This window comes from Beauveria bassiana (assembly GCF_000280675.1).
Source record: "Beauveria bassiana ARSEF 2860 unplaced genomic scaffold BBA_S00010, whole genome shotgun sequence".
Taxonomy (NCBI): domain Eukaryota; kingdom Fungi; phylum Ascomycota; class Sordariomycetes; order Hypocreales; family Cordycipitaceae; genus Beauveria; species Beauveria bassiana.
The window spans coordinates 256,847-278,257 of record NW_007930845.1 but is presented as its reverse complement, the minus strand read 5'-3'; the positions used below and the strand labels follow the sequence as shown (position 1 = coordinate 278,257).

The following is a 21,411-nucleotide window of genomic DNA, read 5'->3' as shown; positions in this document are numbered from 1 at the left end:
AGATTCAGCAGCTAGCTTCGCGCCATGGTTGTGAAGAATTCTAGTGCAGCCAACTTCAGAAACGCCCTTTGAGTTTTTAGGGCCATTATCAACCACGTCTTCAAAAGAAAGGCCAGGACCCTCGGGGCGTTGTTGAAATTCGTTGCACTTTCACTAAGTTAGCTACTTTATCGTTATATATAAGGAGGAGGATTCTTACCCCGGATTTAGCAGCTAATTCCGGGCCATGGTTCTTGCGAATTGCATCGCAGCCATCTTTAGTAATGCCCTTTGAGTTTGTAGGGCCATTGAAAACCGGGTCCGGAAGAGTAAAGCCAGGATCCACGGGTTTGGAGGGTGCGTCTGGTAGAGAGAAGTCATTTATCTGGAGGTCGTCGTCGTTGGACTGCTGTGGTTCACGGACCAGCAGCGGACTGGCCGTAGCTAGTCCAGTGAAGAAAAGGGCGAGAGTAATTGAGAATTTCATTTTCATCTAAAGACTTTGTAACAAAAACTTGATGAGTAAGGTATTCGCTGGTGGTTGAAGCTTGTGATATACTGGTGAGAGGTATTCTAGCTAGAGGTTGTTCTGACCCTATATATACTGTTCAAAATCAAAAGTAGTCTCTGATAATGGAATTTAATAGTTGTTTAGCCTTCTGTTGACCTGAACACTTATTCTGAAACTTGTGATACTCTCCGAGCCATGTGCCTGAAACTAGCAAGGATGTAAAAACTCATCTTGGCGCTTGTGAGAATATCATACTCACGGAGCTATTGGTTGACAAGCAATCTACTTTTAAGCTTGAGTCAGTAAACAGCTGACAAATTAGCGCATAATATTTAACCCCGTAGAGACAAGCGCCGTGTGGCGTCACCGACTCAGTCTCATACAACGGCGGTAATCCCTTTTAACGAGGAACAACTTAATGCGCAAGGAGATGATGTTTAACCCGTAGACCTACAGTCTAACTTGTGGCTTCTCTTTCTAAATCCCAGCCCATAGAGGGATGGCCGAAAGCTGACCCTTGTTGTAACAGGCGGAGAGGCACAGCACGGTTGCGCTTGGAAGGCAACGGGGAAATCTAGCAACCTGAGCACGTGGCGAATCAGAGTACTAGCAGATTCCGCGCCGCGACGTCTTGATTCCGGATACTCTTATGCATCCGTCATGATTATCTCGAAATCTAGTAATAAAGTCTAAGGGCAAAATAAGCACAAAGTATATACGCAGTTTTAACGTTTTTCTATATAAAAAAGCTAACTTAGTAAGGCGTATTATTAGTAGGATAAATAACACCTAAACACCTCCTAATATACGCATATGTTAAATGAGAAAACAATATTGCGCGGCAACCATTTCTTCAACAAGAATGAACTAGAAAACGCCTTTCAACAGTAAGCAAAGAACTCTTCTCACCTTCTCTTTTCATAAGACTGATGATCCATACAGCTACACACAGGCAGTCAAGAATTCTCAGACTCTTGTCGATACTCAAATCGCCCATGTCAATCGTACCCTCGTCAACCTCCGACTCGGAAGACTCGAAGATGCATGCAATGACGCGTTTGCAATGAAGTCCGAGCTACCAGCAACTGAGAAGGGAATGTTTCAGGAGGCAACATGCTTGTACAAGCTTCAAAAGTTTGATCAATGTCTGCTCGGGTTCCAGGAGCTTCGAAGTCTGTACCCCAGTAGCACAGGAGTTTCATCTGAGATCAAAAGGGTCAACACAAAGTTGAAAGAATGCAGCCATGGCATAATCGACTAGCTAGACATGCATAGATTCGACGGGCTAGACATGCATAGACAAGCCAAGTACTCACCTCCGCTCATTGACTATGCCACCTTTTCGAAGAATACCGAGATTAAATAATCACCCGGGCTGGGTCGTGGCCTGTTCACGACCAAACCCGTTGTCACAGGCGAACTGTTACTCTGCGAGAAGGCCTTTTCCTTTAATTTTACAGGTGAGGGTGAGAAGCGAAATAGGGCTTTCCTTGTGTATCCGGACACAATCAACGCAATCCCAGACTGCTACCTCCAAGACGTGACTCAAGTTGTTTAGAAATTATACCATGAACCAGGAATGGCCCCCTTATACCTGGAGTTGGATCACGGCAATTGCACAGCACCGCAGCCGGGTTTGCGGGTTGATTGTAAGCCAGTAGTTGATTCGTACGTCTCTCCATCTTTTCGTTTCCGAGACTGCTTTCTCAAATGAGACACAGTTTTCTTGCGGCAAGAATCATTTCCACGAATGCCTTGACCGCTCCTAGATAGATACTCAAGCACTTGAGAACGGTGTTGGATGGGGAGCTTGACAACGACAAGTCGTGGTTCACCAGCAGCGGCAGTTGTGTACGGCTTCTTACATTAATCACTCCTGTATCGCCAATTGCATTGAACACTCTCTGGAGACGTGATTATAATACGTGCAACAGAGGATTTGCCCGCAGGCACAGAGCTGAAGCTCCGTTACACAGTAGTGGGCTCGGAGGAGTCTTACGAACAAACTCGGAAAAAGTTTAGTCTTTGGAATTTGTGTTGCACTTGCTACTTGTACGAGATGAAGAAGAAGACCCGTGACATCGACATGCGAGTGCGGAAAACTCAATCACAGAGTTTGCTTTGCAAGCACTCTTGAACACACCAGGACCCGTGGATATGGACCTAGCATGGGAGCTGCTGAGACAAATCAACGAGACGTACGAGAATTCTGGGCAAAGAGAGTGCAATATTACATTCCAGCAAGGGTATTATACTCTTGCGGCAAGGCTTATGATGTATTTCGATTCTAGCGAAGCCACGGCCATGATGCTTCTCGTTCTCAATCTGGGGGTTTTCATTTCACTTGGGCTCCCCAGCCCGTAGAAAACGGCTACCAAAACTTGGCTATGATTGAGATTCGCAACTGGGGTCCTGAAAACGTATTTTCTGTATCTGCCATCCAATCACTTTACAGCATCTGTAAGAATGCAGGCGCAGAACGTCGCGCACCCAAGCAATTCGCCATCATGAGGGCATACGCCGAAATTGCACAACTCCCTTATCGTCGGAGAACCGGAAATCTTTGGTAACATGTGGGAATTTGTTCCATAATTGCTCAAGAAAAGGAAAAAAAACAAAAAACAAAAATAAAGGTCTGCTAGTATATAAAAACAGGGCTCGGATGGCGAGGGCGCGCCGATTTGGATGTTTGAATCGGCCTCGGTTTTTCGCACACTTGAGGCTCGTGATAAGTCATACACCAATGGCCAATGAAACCGCGCCAGCGATGCTGGGAACACTCGATTACTGTACGTAGCCGCTATTCCATCACAGCAAAGCAATACAAAAAAAATGGAATTACAGTCTATTCTAACCCCCATTTCTTCTTCTTCGTTTGTATTTCATCCATGAACGATTACCGTTTACTTAATATACACGTCGGGGTTCTGTTGCACAACCATCAGCGGGCCCCACCCCAGCCTTGCAGGCGTCAACTTTTCAACACCAAACCTTTTTGTCTCGCCATCACCATTGTCGTCTCTCTCCTCCCTCACGCGCGCACCCCATCATCACCACAAGCCATCATCCCACCCCCCCCCCCCCCCCTTTAGCTTCTCCTTTCATTTTTACGAAAGCCGAACAACCAGCTCTGCACAAAAACTTTGCACCATGGACTACCAAAACCGCGCCGGCTCCAAGTTTGGCGGCGGCGGCGTCGCCTCGCACTCGGCCACCAACGCCGACCGCCGCGAGCGCCTGCGCAAGCTCGCCCTCGAGACGATTGACCTCGACAAGGACCCCTATTTTTTCAAAAACCACGTCGGCACCTTTGAGTGCCGCCTGTGCCTGACGGTGCACCAAAACGACGGCTCCTACCTCGCGCACACGCAGGGCAAGAAGCACCAGACCAACCTCGCGCGGCGCGCCGCCCGCGAGCAGCGCGAGGGCAAAGCCGCAGCCGCCGCGGCAGGTATTGACCCTGCGACGGGTTTGCCGACGGCCGTGGCGGCGGGCATACACAGCTCCCGGCGCAACATGGTCAAGATTGGGCGGCCGGGCTACAAGATTACAAAGGTGCGGGATCCGGCGTCGCGGCAGCAAGGTCTGCTGTTTCAGCTGCAGTACCCCGAGGCGACGCCCGAGACCAAGCCCAAGTGGCAGGTGATGAATGCGTACACGCAGCGCGTCGAGGAGCCGGACAGGAACTACCAGTATCTTCTGGTCGCGGCCGAGCCGTACGAGACGGTCGGCTTCAAGATTCCGGCGAGGGAGCTCGACAAGCGCGAGGACAAGCAGTTTTGCTTCTGGGACCCCGACGCAAAGGAGTTTTGGGTACAGGTCATGTTCATGACGGAGAGGGAGGCGCGCTTCAATGCGGCGCCGGGCTTGACGTCGAGATGAAAAAAAAAGGGGGGGGCGGTGCGACTTTGACGAGCATTGTACAAACTTGTTGCTACTTTTTTTTTGTTTTCCTGTTCATCATCTGCGGTATACGGCGAAACTTTGGGACAAATGTTTCTTTGTGTAGATTTGGCAATGGGCTCGGCGTTGGGAATCTGTATCAAATCATCTAGAAACATAATAACACACGGCCTCTGGCCGTCTTCATCTACTTTCGTGTTGTCAAGCTTGATCAACCTTTGTATTCGTTGCGCAAATTTATGATTCATTCTTCACTGTGAATGACGACTGAATGTCGACCTCTCGCTGACCAATGCTAGGACCTTGAAAGCACACCGCGTCCTTCAAGACGCGTAATCTGATGCAAGCGGCACTACTAGACAAAAAAGGAGCATCGCCTTCTCCGCACACATGACATTTTCAGGCAGCTGAAACCTTTATTGTTCACATTCTGTTCTTATGTTGTGTTGCTCCCGAATGTTGCCATCTCAGCCTCTATATACACTGACATGCGGAGCCTCTATCGAAAGTTGTTATCGAATCGCTTAAAGGTGTAGCCGATAAACGGCAGGCTCATCTCGGGCGACTCCTCGACCTGACGGTTGCCGTTTTGCTGCAGGGCTTGCGCTTTGAGGACGGTGGCGTTATCAGTCTGGTCAATCTCATCGGTAGGGAAGTAGGTCGTGTCAATATTGGAGGTGAGGCGAGGCTCAAACGGCGCGCGGATGCGGCGCAGACCGTCAAAGTCGACGCCACGGAAGAAGGCATGATTCTTGAGCTCGTGAGCGCCACCACGTCCCAGACGATTCTCGGTATTGCAAACCATGCTAGAAGATTGTCAGCTTTGTGTTATTGTGTTATTGTGTTATTGTGTTATTGTGTTATTGTGTTATTGTAGGGTTTAGCACGTCACGTACCTTCGGATGAGGTTCTCCGCCTCGACACCGAGGGTAATATCGTCGGGAAAGTACAGAGTCTGTCTCCAGTTGACAATCTTGCGATAGGTGTCGTGGCTATCTTCGGCACAGAACGGGGGCCAGCCGACCAGGCACTCAAACATAATGGTTCCCAGCGACCACCAATCACAGTCAAATGTGTAGCCGTGGCCCGTGAAGATTTCAGGGGCAATGTAGTCGGGGGTGCCGACGGTAGAGTAGGCCATCAGACGTCTCGAGCGTCTCCAGTCGTTGATCTGGGAACGATTACTGACAGTCAGGTTAATCTGGTCAATGGCAACCGAGTTGCGGTCTCGGGGCTTGTTGGAGCGGCCTTGCAGCAGCTGCTGGTAGTAGTTGTTGTCGTGTAGACGGTGGAAGCCGGTGGACAGACCGAAATCGGTCAGCTTGACGTGGCCGCCACGGTCCAACAGGATATTGTCGGGCTTGATATCACTGCACAGAGTTAGCGGCAAAGACGAGTCTAAAGGATACTTTTGCATACCGATGAATGAAGCCAAGCTTGTGAACAGCCTCGATGGCGAGAACAATTTCGGCAATGTAGAAGCGAGTTATGTCCTCGGAAAAGATCTCATACTTAATGAGCATAGTCATCAAGTCACCACCAGGCAAAAACTCCATGAGCATGTACAAAAAGTAAGTGTCCTGGAAAGTGGTGTACAGCTTGACGACCCAAGGGCTGTCAGACTCGGCGAGAATGTCACGTTCTGAGCGCACATGGGCGAGCTGGTCCTTCTTGAACATTTCCGTCTTGATGAGAGACTTCATGGCGTACACCTTGCCGTCGCCCTTCTTCTGCACCAGCTTGACCTCGCCAAAGGCGCCCTTGCCGATGATCTTGACGGTGGTGTAGTTTTCGGGCTTGTCCTTTGTGCGCAGGAAGCGCAGATACTGTCCTTCTTTCCGGCCTGCCGTGGACCAAAGCTGCTCTTTTCTAGCGGCAGTTGTGGCAGGGTCATGAAGCTTTTGCTCCAGCTCGCTTTGTCTGCATCACGGGGGTCAGCGCAGCTGCTCTCAAGTTGGAGCTGGCATGAACATGGGAGCATACCTTTGATTCCTCTCACGGGCCCTCTTGACGCTGTCCTTGAAAAAGTCGGCGGCAAGCTGGGAGCACTTCTTCTGGTTGCTGTTGGCATTGCTCCCGTACTTGTCGGGGTTTCTCTCGGGCGTGGGCTGAAACTCGCACGGCGCGGAGGCGCCGCCTTGCGTGGGAAGCGGGATGTTGGAGTAGTTGCTGTAGGTGGGCTGCTGGGAGCTGCCACCAGCGGTACGGGGCCGCTGGGCGTGGGCACCAGCGCGCGGCGCATAAGGGGCCTGGCGGACGGCGACGCCGCCGAGGTTCTGGTGGGAGAACTGGTGGGCGAGGCCGGTGTTGGGGTCGCTGCCGGGCGTGTTGGAGCGAGGCTGCTGGTACTGGGCGCCGCCGCCGGGGGCGGTCACGCCATTGTAGTCGTAGCTGACGGAAGGATATTGAGGTTGTTGCGGCAGCGGAGACTGCTGCTGGTACTGGCCTTGGGAAAAGTAGCCTTGGGGAGCGTAGCCAGCGGCGCCGTACGCGGCTTGCTGCTGCATCGTTGCAGCCTGCAGCTGTCCAGCGGAGCTTGGGGGAAAGACGGGCTGCGGAAAAGTCGAGGGCGTCGTCGGGTATGTGCGGTCGTTGGGCATGGGCAGACGGTCGTTGCCAAAGTTGAGGTGCAGACGGTTGTTATTGTTGCCGTCCATCTTGGCAGCAGTACACTGTTTAACTTTTCTCTCAATGCCGTATTGATCCGAAGCCAAGATTCTGCAAGCACCAGAGGAGCAAAGTAGCAGAAAGCTCGTGTCAGAGGATAGCTCAAAGTGCAACCCAAAAAGTGAGATTCGAAACGCGGGGCCTGAGAAGGGGGAGGGGGGCGGCGGGCGGCGGGCGAGATCAACAAGGCCAACGAGAGTTGAGCTGTCGTGGAGGAAAATGGATCGAGCTGGCTTGTTGCAGGAACAGAACCGTGGGGACAGCAGAATCGATGGGCACGGCAAGGAGATGCAAAGGTCTGCCAGCCAAGGATGTCCAAGGAAGAGGCAAGGTCTGGCCCATCTGGCTCCCGCACGCGATGGCGGTCAGGTTCAGGGGAGGGTCGAGCAGGGCGGGGCAAACAGCGGAGGGCTGGCTGAGCCCGTGGGGGGGGGTTGGCTGCCAGGCACACAGGCAAGCAGTCGTTGGTGGCTTGCTTTTACGAGTTTTCAGGCAGCGGTGATGGAACAGTTTTTTTGTGAAACCTTGCGAACTAGAATGACGATTCACTTGCAGTCCGGTCCTTGACTAGGTAATTTTGCGTTGCTCGTCGCAGGTCTGTACCCCAGCTAGGTAAGTAACTAACGAGGTGCTTGGTAACAGAGGCTACCTCTATCTCAGTTGCAGCCGAAAGTGTCCATATCCGTGATTTTGATCAAATATCAAGTCTCACTTGCAATCTGGCTTTTCCTACTCACAATTACAAGTCATTGTCTAAAAATTGTCTCAAATTGATACTCTGGTTCTGGATATCGTAGCTTCAAGTCTATATGTTGACACCATCCGGACGTCTCTGCAACAACCAGAAAATTACTCATAGAGATTCCAATTGTACTACTCTGTACACCCAACCATTGCCTGTACTAAAAATACTCCATCGTCTAGGTATATGTTTGTGTCACAATGTGGCCCGTCGTCTCTGCACTGTAAGTCGGCTGAACCACGGTAATTTGCGGCTAGCTTATCGCCATCCCAGCCCATCCTTATCGCAGCTGTTTTTTTTCCAAAAGGGTCACTTGGTTATTACGCTCTACCTCTCTCCCGAAATCTCGCATGCCAACCAACCGAGGCGACCGACAACACCTGATACCCAATCCCTCCTCAAACACACGATGGCGGATCCCTCGAAACCACCGGCCGCCGCCATCCCAATCGGCGGCGCTGCTGCTCCCGCGCCCGCGGTCCCCGTCCCTCCTCCACCACCTCCACCACCGCCGCCGCCCGGCAACCCAGCCCTCCGCATGATGGGCCTGCCCAACCTCCCCAAGAAGCTGCCCTCGCGCAACTGGCTCATATTCTGGGCCATCTGCGGCACCGTCTCCGGTGCCATCATCTACGACCGCCGTGAAAAGACGCGCGCGACCGAAAAGTGGCGGCGTGTTGTCGCACCCCTCGCGCGGGAGCCCATCGGCGCCGCTAACCAGCTCCCGCGCCGACTCACCGTGTACATTGCCGCGCCGCCCGGCGACGGCCTGCGATCCGCGCAAGACCACTTCATCGAGTACGCCAAGCCGGTCCTGGCCGCCGCGGGCGTCGACTGGGAGTTTGTGCAGGGCCGCCAGCAGGGCGACGTGCGCGCAGCCGTCGCGGAGCGCATCCGGCGCACGCGCAGGGCGGCAGAGCGGCCCGGTGAGGAGATGCCCGCCACGGGGGAGAGCGTCGTCGAGGACCTGCGCAAGAGGCTGGAGCTGCCACCGTACCAGGGCGTGCATGGGGACGTCGTCTTTGGCCGGCATGCGTGGAAGGAGTACGTGCGCGGGCTGCACGAGGGCTGGCTGGGGCCGCTGGATCCGCCGCCGGCGCCGGTGGTGCCGGATATACCTGAGCCGGTCACGACGCCCGACGTTCAAGACGATGCCGCCGCCTCCAAGCCGGAAGAAGAGAAGAAGAAGAAGGAAGAGGCGAAAAAGGACGAGAAACCAAAGCGCCCGCCGCAGCCCGTTCCCTACAACAAGCCCCAAGACTACGAGGCCGCCTCCCTCCCAAGCACCATCCCCTCCCAGCTGCAGCCCTCCACCGCCGTGCAGTTCCCGCACCGCCTCGGCTTCCGCCACACCTTTGTGCGTCTCGGCTGGTTCCTCAACCGCCGCGCCCTCGCCGACGACATTGGCCGCGAAGTCGCCGCCGTCTGCTTCGCCGCCTCGCGCGAGTACCACCCCGCCGACGCCGACACCGCCGAGACTGAACAGCAGCGCCTCCTGCGCCATGAGGAGCGCAACTGGCCAAAGTCCGTCTGGACGCCCGACGAGCCGCCGAAACCCGAAGACGACACGCGCACGCCCGAGGAAAAGGCGCGCCCGCCAAAGGAAAATGTGTGGGCAGACGCCATGGTGGTGGACGGGCGCGTCGCGCAGCGCATGCGGCGGTTTGAGATACGGCCCGAGGACGAGGCGCGCGCGAGGGAGGTGGTGGTGCCAGAGGAGGCTGTCGAGGGCTTCATCAAAGGCAGCATGCGCGGGCTGTGGCGCTGGGGTGTCAAGCAGTGGACGGATGAGCCGTGGCGGCCGAATGTGGGCAACGTGGACGATGAATAGAGCATAGATTGGGGTCTTTCTTTATAAACTGTACTATAATAGAGCATCGCCTTTTGCTAGCAGAGGTCGGAAGAGCTCTTCATGTATACTAATCGGCATTATCATACTCTCCATATACAACTGGGTAGACAAAATACAGCGCACTCTGAACTTGAGAATAGTTATCGCTTGAACACTGAGAATTGTTCGATGACATTGGTGTAGGATTGCGAGTCTGAGAAACTACGCATCAAACTTATAATGTACAAGAAAATACAAAACACCGCAACGTCAAGCGTCAAGCATCAATCGTCACTATCCGAGCCATAATCAACCAATGCCAGCGCCGTCTTCTTCCGTAGTTGTTCCTCTCCACTCTTTGCCATATTCATCTCCTCGACCCTCTTCTCCTCGATCTTCTTCTCCTCAATCTTTTTCTCCTCGGTCTTATTCTCTTCCTCCCCGTCCTTCTTCCCCTCGTCCACCCCACTCACCACTCTCCTCCTCACCACGCCCATTCCCTTTCCACCCTCCCTCTCCCTCCCTCTCTTCCTCTTCCTCGTCCCCCAGCTCTCCCCCTCCTCTTCCTCCTCCTGCTCTACTCCCCGCCCGTCTTCTCTCCTCGCCGACTGCCTCCGAAACTTCTTCAGCCCCTCCTCCGTCTCCCGTCTCACACTCTCCTCCTCCGCCCGCCGTCTCGCCCTCACCTCGTCCAGGAAGGCCACCTCGTCGTCGTCCAGCGCCCGGAATTGGTTCGTCAGCTTTGACGCCTCCGCCGCCGCCGCTTCCTTGGCCGCCTTGTTGCTCTGCAGCACGTCGTACAGGCTACGCTCCTCGCCCCCCGCCGCCGCCGCCGCCTGCGCGCGGCGTCGCCGGTCCGCGTCAAGCTGCTGTTGCACCTTGTCCCATTCGGCCGCCTTGCGCGCCGCGTCGGGGCCGTCGGCAGGACGGTTGATGCTACCAGTGCTCGCGCCAGCTTCCGTGTCCTCGCCGGCGCCAATGGTCCCACCAGAGATAAATCGGCCAGACATGGTGCTGCTTGATGCCGGCCGAGACTCTCCGCGTGTCAATGACTATATTTTTTTTAATAAAGTTTGGTGAGAATCGGGACCGGCAATTGGCGAAGAGTTAAGTATACCGAAATGTCCAATGATTGTACATCTGATAGCCCCAAAGCGCTGCGCGAATGTGAAGCGGTTTGCCCCGCTGTTTAGCCGCCACGACATTAACGCACCAACAAGTACTAAAAAGCCACGGCCATCATTATGCACAGGAATACTGGTAATTTTATTGTTGTTGCAAATAAGAGCGAGACGCCTTCCAGGTAACAACGGCACAACTGCAACTCCTTTTGAACACAACAAGAATCTAATACATAGACAGTTCTGAGCATCACAATCTGCACTGGACCTAACCACTGTCCAGATCGAGGATTTGCTGGCTCAAGAGAGTAATTTGTGTGACAGCATCGACTGCCCGCCTCTGAAGAGTCCTCATTAAACTTAGACAATCGAAAGTATCCTCTTTCTACTAATGCCTACCTTTGACCAAGGGTTTCTAAAAAAAAAGTTTCATGAACAAGAAGAAAGCAGTTCTCAGACAGTGATGCGCCAACGAGTGTCAAAGCACTTTGCCAGCGTATCAGGGCAGGAATTGCTGTACAAACGAAGAACAAAACAGTTTGACTCAGAAGTCGCCATGTATCCGCTAAAAGCAATGCATAACGTCTCGTGATAACCCAATCTTTTTTTGGGGGGCGGCAAGTGCCGACCGTCAAACCCAACTCGAGTTTGTGTGAATATGTACTGATGCCGTTCAATCTGCCATCTTCTCACAGAAGACTCGATATCACGATATCTCATCCCGACTGCAAGCGACGATGCCAAGATTCTTGAGCAAGCAAAACACAGTGCTATGCTGGCAGAATTCGTAGCTTTGTTGATGGCAGAAATAAAAGTTCAAGAAGGCCCAAATGATGAAACGCCGATCCAATCCGTACAGCAAAGTTTGACAAAAAATTTCGCAAAAGAGTAAAGAAAAAAGCACAATGCAAACCCCTAATGACAGACGCCGTTGGGCGGATCCATCAGAATGTGGTGTGCTGTGGAAAAAAATGCGGAGCAAATCTATTGCAAATGTCGAAGCCCATGCAAGTAAAAAATCGTAATGCCCAAGTGCGCCGATAATTCCATTATGAACGAATAGCGTGAAAACGAGATGCGCCGGGGATGTGGGGGACATCCAAAAAGAGATGCTGCTGGAAGTTCTACTGCGCGAGGTAGAAATTCAACGACCAGCTCATCAGGCGTATTGAAAAGAAAACCGTGAAAATATGCTCCGGAAGAAGAAAGAAAAACATCTTGCGAGAAAAACTGTTCACTTTTTCCGTGGCTGGGGTATCTGAAGAAAAAATGCCGTCCTCGACAAGACCGTGTGGAAATCGTAGTCGTAAAAACACAAAGCCTAACCCCTTTTATACCGTAGACCGAGTAAAGAATGATAAGTGGTTGAAACGAGTGGGTGTGTCAAAGGACAAAAGAAATCACTGGGGTCGGTCTTAACCCATTACGGGTTGACCATAGCCAGAAGTCGCAAAGTACGAGTTGGACTTTATGGATCCGGCGCAGCCAGCACAACTGCAGTCTCCCATGCCGTGCTCCCAGCCATTGTGATGGTAGGGATAAGCGGGATAAGCGGACTGGCGACTTGGAAAGTACTGGCTAGGGGCAGCTGGTTGTGGGTAGCGATTGGCGTACTGGGTGGCAGCGTTAGAGAACCACTCATTGTACCGTGCGTTGGTAGAAGTAGCAGACATGCCATAGTCCGGCGTACCGTAACCCGAATCGGGGGGAGTGAGTGGGGCACTCCATGGATTGTGCTGCCAGATGCTATCGCGACCATGGTAATGTTGCTGAGCTTTGAGTGACTGGTATCGCTCGTACTCAGCAGCCTGGGCTTGAAGGTAGCGCGAGTTGGGAGAGTGGCGGGAAGTATTGTAGCGCGTGATTTCGGTATCGATGGCCGGGACCTGGGCGGCCAGTCTGTCACGAGAGGCCTGGGCGGCTTGACGCTTCCTCATGTCCTGATAGTCGCGCCAACTATCGAGCCAAGCCTGGTAGTCCTTGCTCAGGTCGAGATTGACATAGAGGCGCCAGTGCATAGCCTGAACCCAATCATACTCGAGAGAGTTGAGCTCGGCGACGGAGATGCCGCTGACTTCGGACCAAGAACGATTCTGGAAGGTATTGTCGTCGAGAAACTTGCTTCCAAGAAGGAGCGAAACCGTGAGATAGCGCCAAACTTGGCCCTCAGAAGCCTTGTAGGTCCCTCCCTGTCCTTTCATGGCGTTGATTCGCTTAGCAAGATAGTTCATGCCAAGAAGGATAGTTGTGCTCGGCAGTCTCGTGGAAGTGAGTATCTGCCTGACAAACTTGCGGAAGGGCGAAGAGACGGTAGCCTCTGGAGTGACCAGACGGATTGCCATCTCGGCAACGTACTCGGCCATCATGTCGACCTCATAGTCGAGGACGGCACACACGCCTCCGGGCATGATGGGCGGTGAGGAAGAGGCCGACAAAGATCGGATAGACCTTGGTCGGATGAGAGATCCTGGCACAGAGACGCAGCAGCGCGGTAACCCACAGCTGACTAGTAGGACGTCTCAGTACCTGTCGAGTTGAGTCGTTGCTGGCAAGGGTGGGAAAAGAGAGGGCGAATTGTCTAGTAAGACAGTCTAGCCATCAATGAATCGAGTCTTTCTAAGCGTGTAGACGGCAGAGGCGTTTCGTGGGGTCGTATCTCGAAAAGTCAACGGTTGTACACTCGGGAAGTGCAAAGGGGCCGAAAACAGAATTTGACGGCCGGGAATCAAATTCGTAAGAAGAAAAGACAGGTAAATTGATAGACCAAAGCACTGCAGCGGGAAAAGTTAGCCGAATGTACAGGACGAAATCGATTCTTCTGGCCGATGAGCCGTCATCGTCTGGTGGCAGCCTCGAGGAAGTCCATTCAAAACGTGGCTGAGGGGGAAAGCCACCGGCTGAATGCTGTGAAGATGTGCATGTTGGTAGATGTGTCTCGCGGATGTGTTTCGCGGACGGTGTGTTTGGCAACGGCTTTTTAAGCCAAAGTATACATATATTGAACGGGGCGTTGGTTCGATCGCGGTGGCGTTGGCCAGAGGCAAGCCATCAAAACATTGCGTCGCACCGTGTAAATCCAGGGCGACGAGGTGTATAAGACGGCGAAAATGGGCAAGAGCGCTGATTTACACTAACCTCTGGTAAAAAGAATGCCGTAAACGGTTTCTGAAGACACCGGTAAAATCGAAGAGTGTAAGGGTGGTTTTGGGAAGACAAGCGTCCGCAAACACGGAATCGAGGATACACACGGGGAAAAAAAGGCGATCCAGCAGCAACAAAACGCTAGAAGCACCAGTGGTCGAGGCTCAGACGAAAAAGGGGCCGGAGTTCAAGATCGACGAACGATGACAAGTTCGCGACGTGTGGTTGACGAGGGTGAATCCGGCGGCTTTCGATACGTCGTGAGGAAGAGTAGAGGGGAGGAGGAAGAGTGGTTGAAGGATGAAGAGAAGACGAAGGACAAAAGGTGTGGGAGCATGAGGAAGGGTTGGGATCATGTATGGGAGCATTGGCAGGCAGGCTACGGGCGGCACAACCGGACGTGTCCAGCGGGCAACAGGGCAGGACAGGGCAGGACAGGGCAGGACAGGGCAGGACAGGAGGGACAGGCGTGTTGGTACCAGCCATTGCAGCCAACCAGATCAAGTTACGAGTGGCTGAATGCTAGGCCAGAGTACGAGCGTGACTGGCTACTGGCTGGGCGCTGCCCCCTCTTTGCCTCCCACCCGCTTTCTGCCAACAAGTTGATGGGCCAGAAACTTGAAAAAAAATTTCAGAAAAAAAAAAAACTACGCTTTCACGGACCTGTCTACTGGGCAACACTGGGCCGTTTGCCGTTTTCTCTTTCTATTCTTTCACTTTTCCTAAATTTTTACCTAGCCAAACTCAACTCAGCCTGGTTAGTTAGTATTTAGACCAGTCAGTCTCGGCTGAGGGGGGCTAAATAGCAGTGTGCACAGCATCTGCCCGGTATGGAGTACATGGGCGGGCTCTGGTACGGATCCTGGGACAACACGAAAATACATGAAACCGCAGTCACGATGTGTGATGAAAACAGGTACCGAAGTTGTGGTAGGAGATGAACCGTGGCTCCCGCAAGGTAACCAGGTACCTGAATACCTGGTACCTAGGTGACTGCAAAGTCCCTGTCGACTCTGCGAGATTTCTCTGGTTGGCCCCCCAGCAGTACAAACTTTAGTGAACTTTTTTTTCTTGCCCACCAGCCCACTCAACCGCTCAGCCCAGGCAGTAATAGGATAGGGGGGCGGGCTTGGGGACGCAGGATCCACTTCAACGGGGCTCCGGCGCTCTGGCATTGGACCAAGCAGTTACAGGTACATGCGTTGTGCGGTCATGTCTGGGGCGAAGAAAACCATGCAAAGGGTCTCCGTACATAGAGATACTTCGGTATCTTATTACCAACAATTTCGAACCTCCAATCCACCCTACAAGAGGGCCACACCAGTTCGACCAGTTAGCTTGATTTGCAGGCTAGCGCCTTCAGGCTACAGCGGCGAGCGTGCAAAGGAAACGTCACCTGGCCCATGACATGGACGCCGCTGGTGGGCCCCTCGGCCTACAGGAGGAAGAGGCGGCGTGGGAACGGGGTGTCGCTGTCGAATGTTATTTTTGATTGTGGAAGGACCGCGACGAGGCGATGCTCGTTGCAGTCCTAATCAAATATAGCAAGGGGCGCGACGACTGACCTAGGACGACTGTACCGGTCTCCAACGGCCCTGTTCCTCTTGCCCCTCCCCCATCTCAGCCCATGATTCATCCATCATGCTATGCTGCGCTTCCGTATATTTCCCGGACGGGGAGCCTGGTGCCTGGATAGTCCATTTGTACCCCCGTCTCAGCTTGCTGTAGCGTCATACTTACTTCGTACGCCAACAGACTGGTCCAGCGCATTGCTTGACGGCTCATGAAGCAACCCCCTGTGCTAACTTGCACGGGTGATTGCAATCCGAATAACAATAATAGTAATAATAATGCTGGAGTCTGGAGAGGTGTGGGAACGTGAAGGATCCCAGGGCGAAGAAAGAGGGAAAAAATAAATAATAAATACGGGACAACAACACCAAGCAGAAAATCAGCCAATATTGCCATGCTGGTACGGATTACTCTGTGCAGAGTACAGCAGACGACCGATGGGCGGACCAGGGTAGGGGGGGCACTCGTCCGGCGCGTGAAGCCTGTAATACCTAGGTAATTGGCAAGACTGGAGGTACTGGAGCATGCCGCAAAGATACATGGCCATACAGGGTACCTTCAACAAAAAAAAACGTCGGCAGGGTGGATTAAATAAGTGTTTATTTATGGGCCAGTGCAACCAGTTTCAATGGCTGGCTGGCAACAGGCTCAGCCCAAGCTGGCACGCGGTATGACAGCAGAAAATGGTTATTGACTTTTTGCTTGACTCTATTTAGACTCTTGAGTGGCAGTGATTCGTGGACAAGCCCAAAGACCCGACTGAGCCTCGTCCGCTTCCTAACACTTTGTGCATCGCATTTGCGAGTATGGAGCGTTGGTACCTCTCCGTACAGAATCTTGGTACGGAGAGCTGGCACAGAGTACCGTCCCCGCAAGATAATTTGAGACAAGGAATCAAAATAAGCATGCCAGCAAAAAAGGAGGGTCATGCCATCCCAATATCATATTTAATTTGGATAAACTAAATAAATAGTTAACACGGAGTTCCGTCATGACCTAAAGATCACTGACCACCACAAGCTGTACAGGTGTCCATACAATGTACTCCGTACATGCAGCTTCCTCTTCTCGCTTTCCCCGCTCAGGTACCCCATACAACGCGGCTGTGGCAAGTCTTCTTGCCCGACTCGTTGGCACCTGCATTACTCTGCCTCAAACACAGACTCAGACGGCGGCATATTTGCCTCTTCTTTCCGCCCGTCTTTATCATCATCATCATACGCACTATTGTCACCGCCATCATTACCACTATGCCTCGCCTGCCTTCATTGCCAGGCTGATGATCGGCGGAATGATGCTTCCAAAGTCTCCTAAACCTGAATGCTACGATTGCAGTTGTGGTCCGACACGGTCTCAAAACATAACGTCCACCAAATCAAGACCCCAACCAGCATCGCCAATCAACACTAGTCTAATACAAGTTCACGCTCCCTCCCGTCTCAGAGCAGCCAGCCCAAGTTCTCACAGAGTATTGCCAAGTTCGTGCCGCGCCACCTCTGCGGTGCTCGGCGCGAAAAACACCGCGTACCTCGTCGCCTAGTTAGAGCAGTCGGCCCTCTGGCCCATTATTCACACACTTGACATGCCACGCTGTCAGACTAACTACGCAGGGCCAGATGGGTTCTCGAACGCCTTTAAAAAAAAAAAAAAACAACCTGCCACCCACCACTTTGGAATGAGCCCACCAGCCCACCATGCCGTCTGCGTCGTGTTTTCCCGCACAGTCGCCCCCCGTCCAGCCATCCACAACCAAGCGTGGCAAGCCAGAATCCTCTTGCCTTCCTTCCAGCCAGTCATGGCCACTGCAAATACCAACTTTGGCTCCAGCTGCACCGCCAAGGCCCGCCCCAAAAAGACACTCAAAAGCACCGAGCCACGAGCTGGCCAGGGTTTCGACGCGCTGCGGTACCCGGCCGGTTCTCTACGGCCATTGCTCTCCCCCACGCTACATATCTATCTGCAAGCCAGCGTCATCACGGATGCGGAGCCTCGAGGCTAACGAGGGTTGAAAGTAAAATGAATTTTTTATCGCCGCCTCGAGCTACCACGAAAAGAGGGTGTGTCACAGTGCCAGGAGCATTCTCGGTACTATTACTCATGCCGTCATGTTCACTATATTCGTACTCCGTTCTTCGATGATGCTCACCCGCCGGAATTGGTGCCATCACAATCCCGGGCAGCGCAACCAACGTCAGGGACTCACTGCACAGGCACGTCGGTCGATCTGGTTTGGGGCATCGTAGAGTCATTCGAGCCACCGGACATTTCTGCACTCTCATTAGCGACGGATAATAAGTATAACCATGGCGGGAAATTTTGCGTCCAAGCGCGGTGCTACATTCAACTCATTCGTGGCGCCCATTCAAAAGAAAAATTCTTTGGCGCCGTTCTTTGTCCGATTTTAACTGGGCACAGAGCTATTCAGGCGGCCTTGACCGCCTCATCAAGCAACAGCATCAATTCGTAAGCTAGCTATCTAGCCCCGATGCCGCCCCTGAACAAGATTCTAAATGTCAAGTGGGTAGAGGAAGAGTGCAAGCACGCTGCCCAAGTTGCCAAGTCTTGAGCGAGCCCTTCTTCCACTCTGTCGTGGAGCCCCGACAATCTAGCGCTCACTTTATCAGTAGTCACACGAGAACCGTGACTATATTTTCGGTGCCACAAGTCGGTTATGGGCAGAAAAGATGCGGAATGCAGTCGACTTGTGTAACTCTCCAACCTGCGCCTGCTTGCCCGCTCCGCTCGTCGAGTTTTGGTCGGGTTTGCCTGCATGAGAAATGGGTACGCATCCACGAAGCTAGGCCGCAGACTCCTCCTCGTACCAGCAAAAACCGCAGTCTACACCTTCAGAAATGCCTCAGATCCACCACTTACCATCTCAGGGAACCATTTATGAATGTGCCGACCGGGTGCAGCACATTTGTCCACCGCACAAGGGTCTAGCGACGAAACTGTACAACATGCAGAAACTGTCCTAGGTCGCGGCATGTTATGTAAGAGCCCAGCACCTCTGGCAGTTGTATTTCGTTGGTGCAAGCTGGATATCAACAGTTGCTCATGATGCATGGCCCATATGAATAACGCCATGTTGGGCCTCGAGGCGTATCATCGAAATGGCTCCCATTCATATGCTTACCTCGCACATCAAATGGTAACATGCCAGTTCGACTTGCATGGTAATAGTACCTTGTATAAGTTCCATAAGCATACAGTGTGCTGCAGCATCTACTTATGACTTATGAAGCAGCGCAAAGTAGCAAAGATGGCGGCTCACCATGAATACGAGGTAGCGCGAAACATGAATAAGTCCATGACGGCGGCGAACGGAATATCTCGCGAAATTTTGTCTGCTGAAGTCGTCTATCGAAGGTATCCGAGGTCACAAAGTCAAGTCTGGTTCGACTTCGGTACATGGACACAAAGACCCTGTTGCCTGTTATGTGTAATGCATTACATATGCCGATCGATGCTAGACGACTTTATTGGATGAAGAAAGGACAGGATTCTTGGGGTAACAAGTAACGAGTCGACGAGGAGGACGCCACAGGGGAGGCTGCACCAATCGCCTCTCAATGTGCAGCCGGCTATTAAAGTTCGCTTCAGGGTTCTTTCCCAGGGTTCAAACCTGCGCCCTTTTACTCTGTTGCATTCTGCGAAAAAGCTCGTTTGCGTGACGATTGTCACGCTGGCCAGCCATCGTGAGAGTGGCACAGTGGGCACCTGTTGCCACGCTGCATTCGTGTTTGAGACGGTCCATGTGGAGGAGTGGGAGGTAACAGATCCGACCAGAGGCGAAAGCACGCCGCACGCTCCTTCTTCCGGTCCGATGCTACCTCTTTAATCATTCCCTCTGGTATTTATAGAGTGGCGCTGTGTGTAAAAGAACGCCGACAGGTCGCTAGTCAGTGGCTCGTCGGGTCACCTCTATCCGCCCGCACCCAAACAGGCTGGCACGCTGGCATGGCTGGGTACCGACGCTGCTACGATGAACCTTGCATGCATGTGCAAAAGAGAACAGGAAGAGTTGTGGCGTGTCTTGCTGACTTCTTTTTCTTTCTGCGCCATGTTCTTATTCTCCTCGACCTGGACGGCTTTGAGAGGGCAACATGTTGGCCTGCATGTCCTGCCAGCTGTGGACGGGCGGGCATGCACACGCCTCACTGGGCACTTGATGCCCGCCATTTTTCCATCTTGTTCCCCTGTGCATCAAAAAAGAAGAACAGCTATTTACAAGCATTGGTGGTCTTTTATCCGTGCTGGCGTTGGGGGCAGTGAACAAGGGTCAACAGACTACGGACGGCTACCTCTGCTTGTCAACCTATGCATGTCCTCCGAACAGAAGCAAAAACTCGTAGCGATGCACATGCTGAGGTAAAACATGACGATAAGAGTGGTTGCAGTCGGCCTGTTTCGGGTATCAATAATCAGGCACGCGCTAGAAGTCTTCCATTCAGAGCCCACGCAGCTCCAGTCCGGAGACTTTTTGTATGCCCCGGACGCACATTCACAGCTGAGACAGCCACCTCTCGGATGCATTTGCGCCTGACTTTGCAAGTTCACGTTCCAAACCGGGGACCATGAAGACTTGCTTCCCCTTCCCCCACCTTTCCCCTCCTCGGCAGCTGAGGGGGTTAAGGGCAGTCTGTGAAGAGAGAAGCTCGGCTGCATCTCCGCGCAGGAGCTCTCTTGATGTGCGGAAACTTGCATGGGGAGAGGTGCGGACAGCTGCTGCTCACAGAGAGCTCGTGGCGTGAGGGCCGTTCAGCCCGCCACCTAGAGGGACTCGGAGGGGGCAAACGTTCCAGTAATGAGTGAGTGAGTGATGAGTGAATAAGTGAAAGAGTGAATGAGTGAATGTCTTGAATCAATGAGGCTGCCCAGGCCTACCGTGCCTAGAGCATGACTTGCTTCCTGTGTACGTCAGCATGTGAGATGTTGAAGCGTGATTCGGACGCCTGTCTGGGATAGTGACGCGGGGGTGTGCTGGATTGGGCGTGGCTTGCGGGCTTGGGAAAGGGAGCATTTGACAAGTACACGGGAAGCCAGTGCGACTTCCTTATGAGACTGTGTGTGAATGGCATGATGTTATTGAGCATCACATTATTCGGAGATGTGACTTGTGCTGATGTATCCGTCCGTGCGACGCCGGGACGGACCGTGCCAGTCTGAGCCGTACTTTGACGAGACACGATGAATCGTGAGTCTCGTCAACACCCTTTTGGTGCATTGATGTTGTGCTTTTTACATCTGCGATGTATTTTCGTGCGTGCCATCGTCGAGTGTTTTTTTTTTTTTTGCCCGTGCTATTTGCAGCACCGTCTTGTCCACGCACGGCTGAACACGTCCTGCGAAGTATGCAACTGTGATCTTTTTGGCCTATTCGGGAACATGATACTTTCAGCAGAAAAGCCATGTGTTTCATTGCTTTTTATTGACCTCACGTCAGCGCTATATCATTGTTGCTTCCCAGATTATTTCGGGCGGAACGCTCTGGTTCCTGCTTGTTTTCGAATTAACGTTGTGTCGCACGACACCAGAACAGCAGCATGGCTCCCCCGCAGCATATTCGCGTAGGATCGTCGTCCTTTATCTGATGTAGACATTTTGCGCGTTGAAAGCACGAATGGGAAAACACCAGCCCCAATAGATATGCCAACCGTATACCTGATCTTGACATTTATCAAGGTGATCCTGCAACTCTGCTGTTGGCTACCCTGTGGTGTGTACAAGTCGAATTTAAGCGTACCCTTCTTGTCAGTTGGTCCCGACAATGATGAGCTCGGTTTTTATATACCCGCCAATCCGATGGGTTCTGTCTTTCGGGCTTTTGCGCGCGACAATATCACTTGCAGGTGAAGTCTTGATCACTCTGCCATGCAAGCATATATCGTCAAGCTCTGGCCAACATTGCGAGTGATTCACATCGTCTACAATGGCTACGGCA

At 52.7% G+C, this 21,411-nt stretch overlaps 6 protein-coding genes across 6 annotated transcripts in view; 2 read left to right on the top strand and 4 right to left on the bottom strand.

The window, feature by feature from the left end:
- BBA_04440 (uncharacterized protein) overlaps positions 1-466 on the bottom strand; it is a gene marked incomplete at both ends in the record, with an annotated part of 639 nt that extends 173 nt beyond the window's left edge. The window contains one exon of the mRNA XM_008599537.1: positions 200-466. Coding sequence (XP_008597759.1) covers positions 200-466 — 267 coding nt within the window. The remainder of the gene's footprint in view (positions 1-199) is intronic.
- Positions 467-3,640: 3,174 nt separating this feature from the next.
- On the top strand, positions 3,641-4,372 carry BBA_04439 (splicing factor 3A subunit 2; the record flags this gene model as incomplete). Its single annotated transcript, XM_008599536.1, has 1 exon — positions 3,641-4,372. The coding sequence occupies one exon, from the start codon at positions 3,641-3,643 to the stop codon at positions 4,370-4,372; it is 732 nt and encodes a 243-aa protein (XP_008597758.1).
- A 520-nt stretch (positions 4,373-4,892) lies between these two features.
- Positions 4,893-7,050, bottom strand: BBA_04438 (putative serine/threonine kinase; the record flags this gene model as incomplete). Its single annotated transcript, XM_008599535.1, has 4 exons — positions 4,893-5,199; positions 5,290-5,763; positions 5,813-6,313; positions 6,377-7,050. 4 exons carry the CDS (start codon positions 7,048-7,050, stop codon positions 4,893-4,895), a joined length of 1,956 nt encoding a protein of 651 aa, XP_008597757.1.
- Positions 7,051-8,002: 952 nt separating this feature from the next.
- BBA_04437 (TIM complex component Tim54) lies at positions 8,003-9,633 on the top strand (the record flags this gene model as incomplete). Its single annotated transcript, XM_008599534.1, has 2 exons — positions 8,003-8,025; positions 8,076-9,633. The coding sequence occupies 2 exons, from the start codon at positions 8,003-8,005 to the stop codon at positions 9,631-9,633; spliced, it is 1,581 nt and encodes a 526-aa protein (XP_008597756.1).
- Positions 9,634-9,917: 284 nt separating this feature from the next.
- Positions 9,918-10,643, bottom strand: BBA_04436 (uncharacterized protein; the record flags this gene model as incomplete). The annotated part of the gene is made up of 1 exon (XM_008599533.1): positions 9,918-10,643. One exon carries the CDS (start codon positions 10,641-10,643, stop codon positions 9,918-9,920), a length of 726 nt encoding a protein of 241 aa, XP_008597755.1.
- Positions 10,644-12,169: 1,526 nt separating this feature from the next.
- Positions 12,170-13,162, bottom strand: BBA_04435 (meiotically up-regulated 80 protein; the record flags this gene model as incomplete). Its single annotated transcript, XM_008599532.1, has 1 exon — positions 12,170-13,162. One exon carries the CDS (start codon positions 13,160-13,162, stop codon positions 12,170-12,172), a length of 993 nt encoding a protein of 330 aa, XP_008597754.1.
- Positions 13,163-21,411: the final 8,249 nt, after the last annotated feature.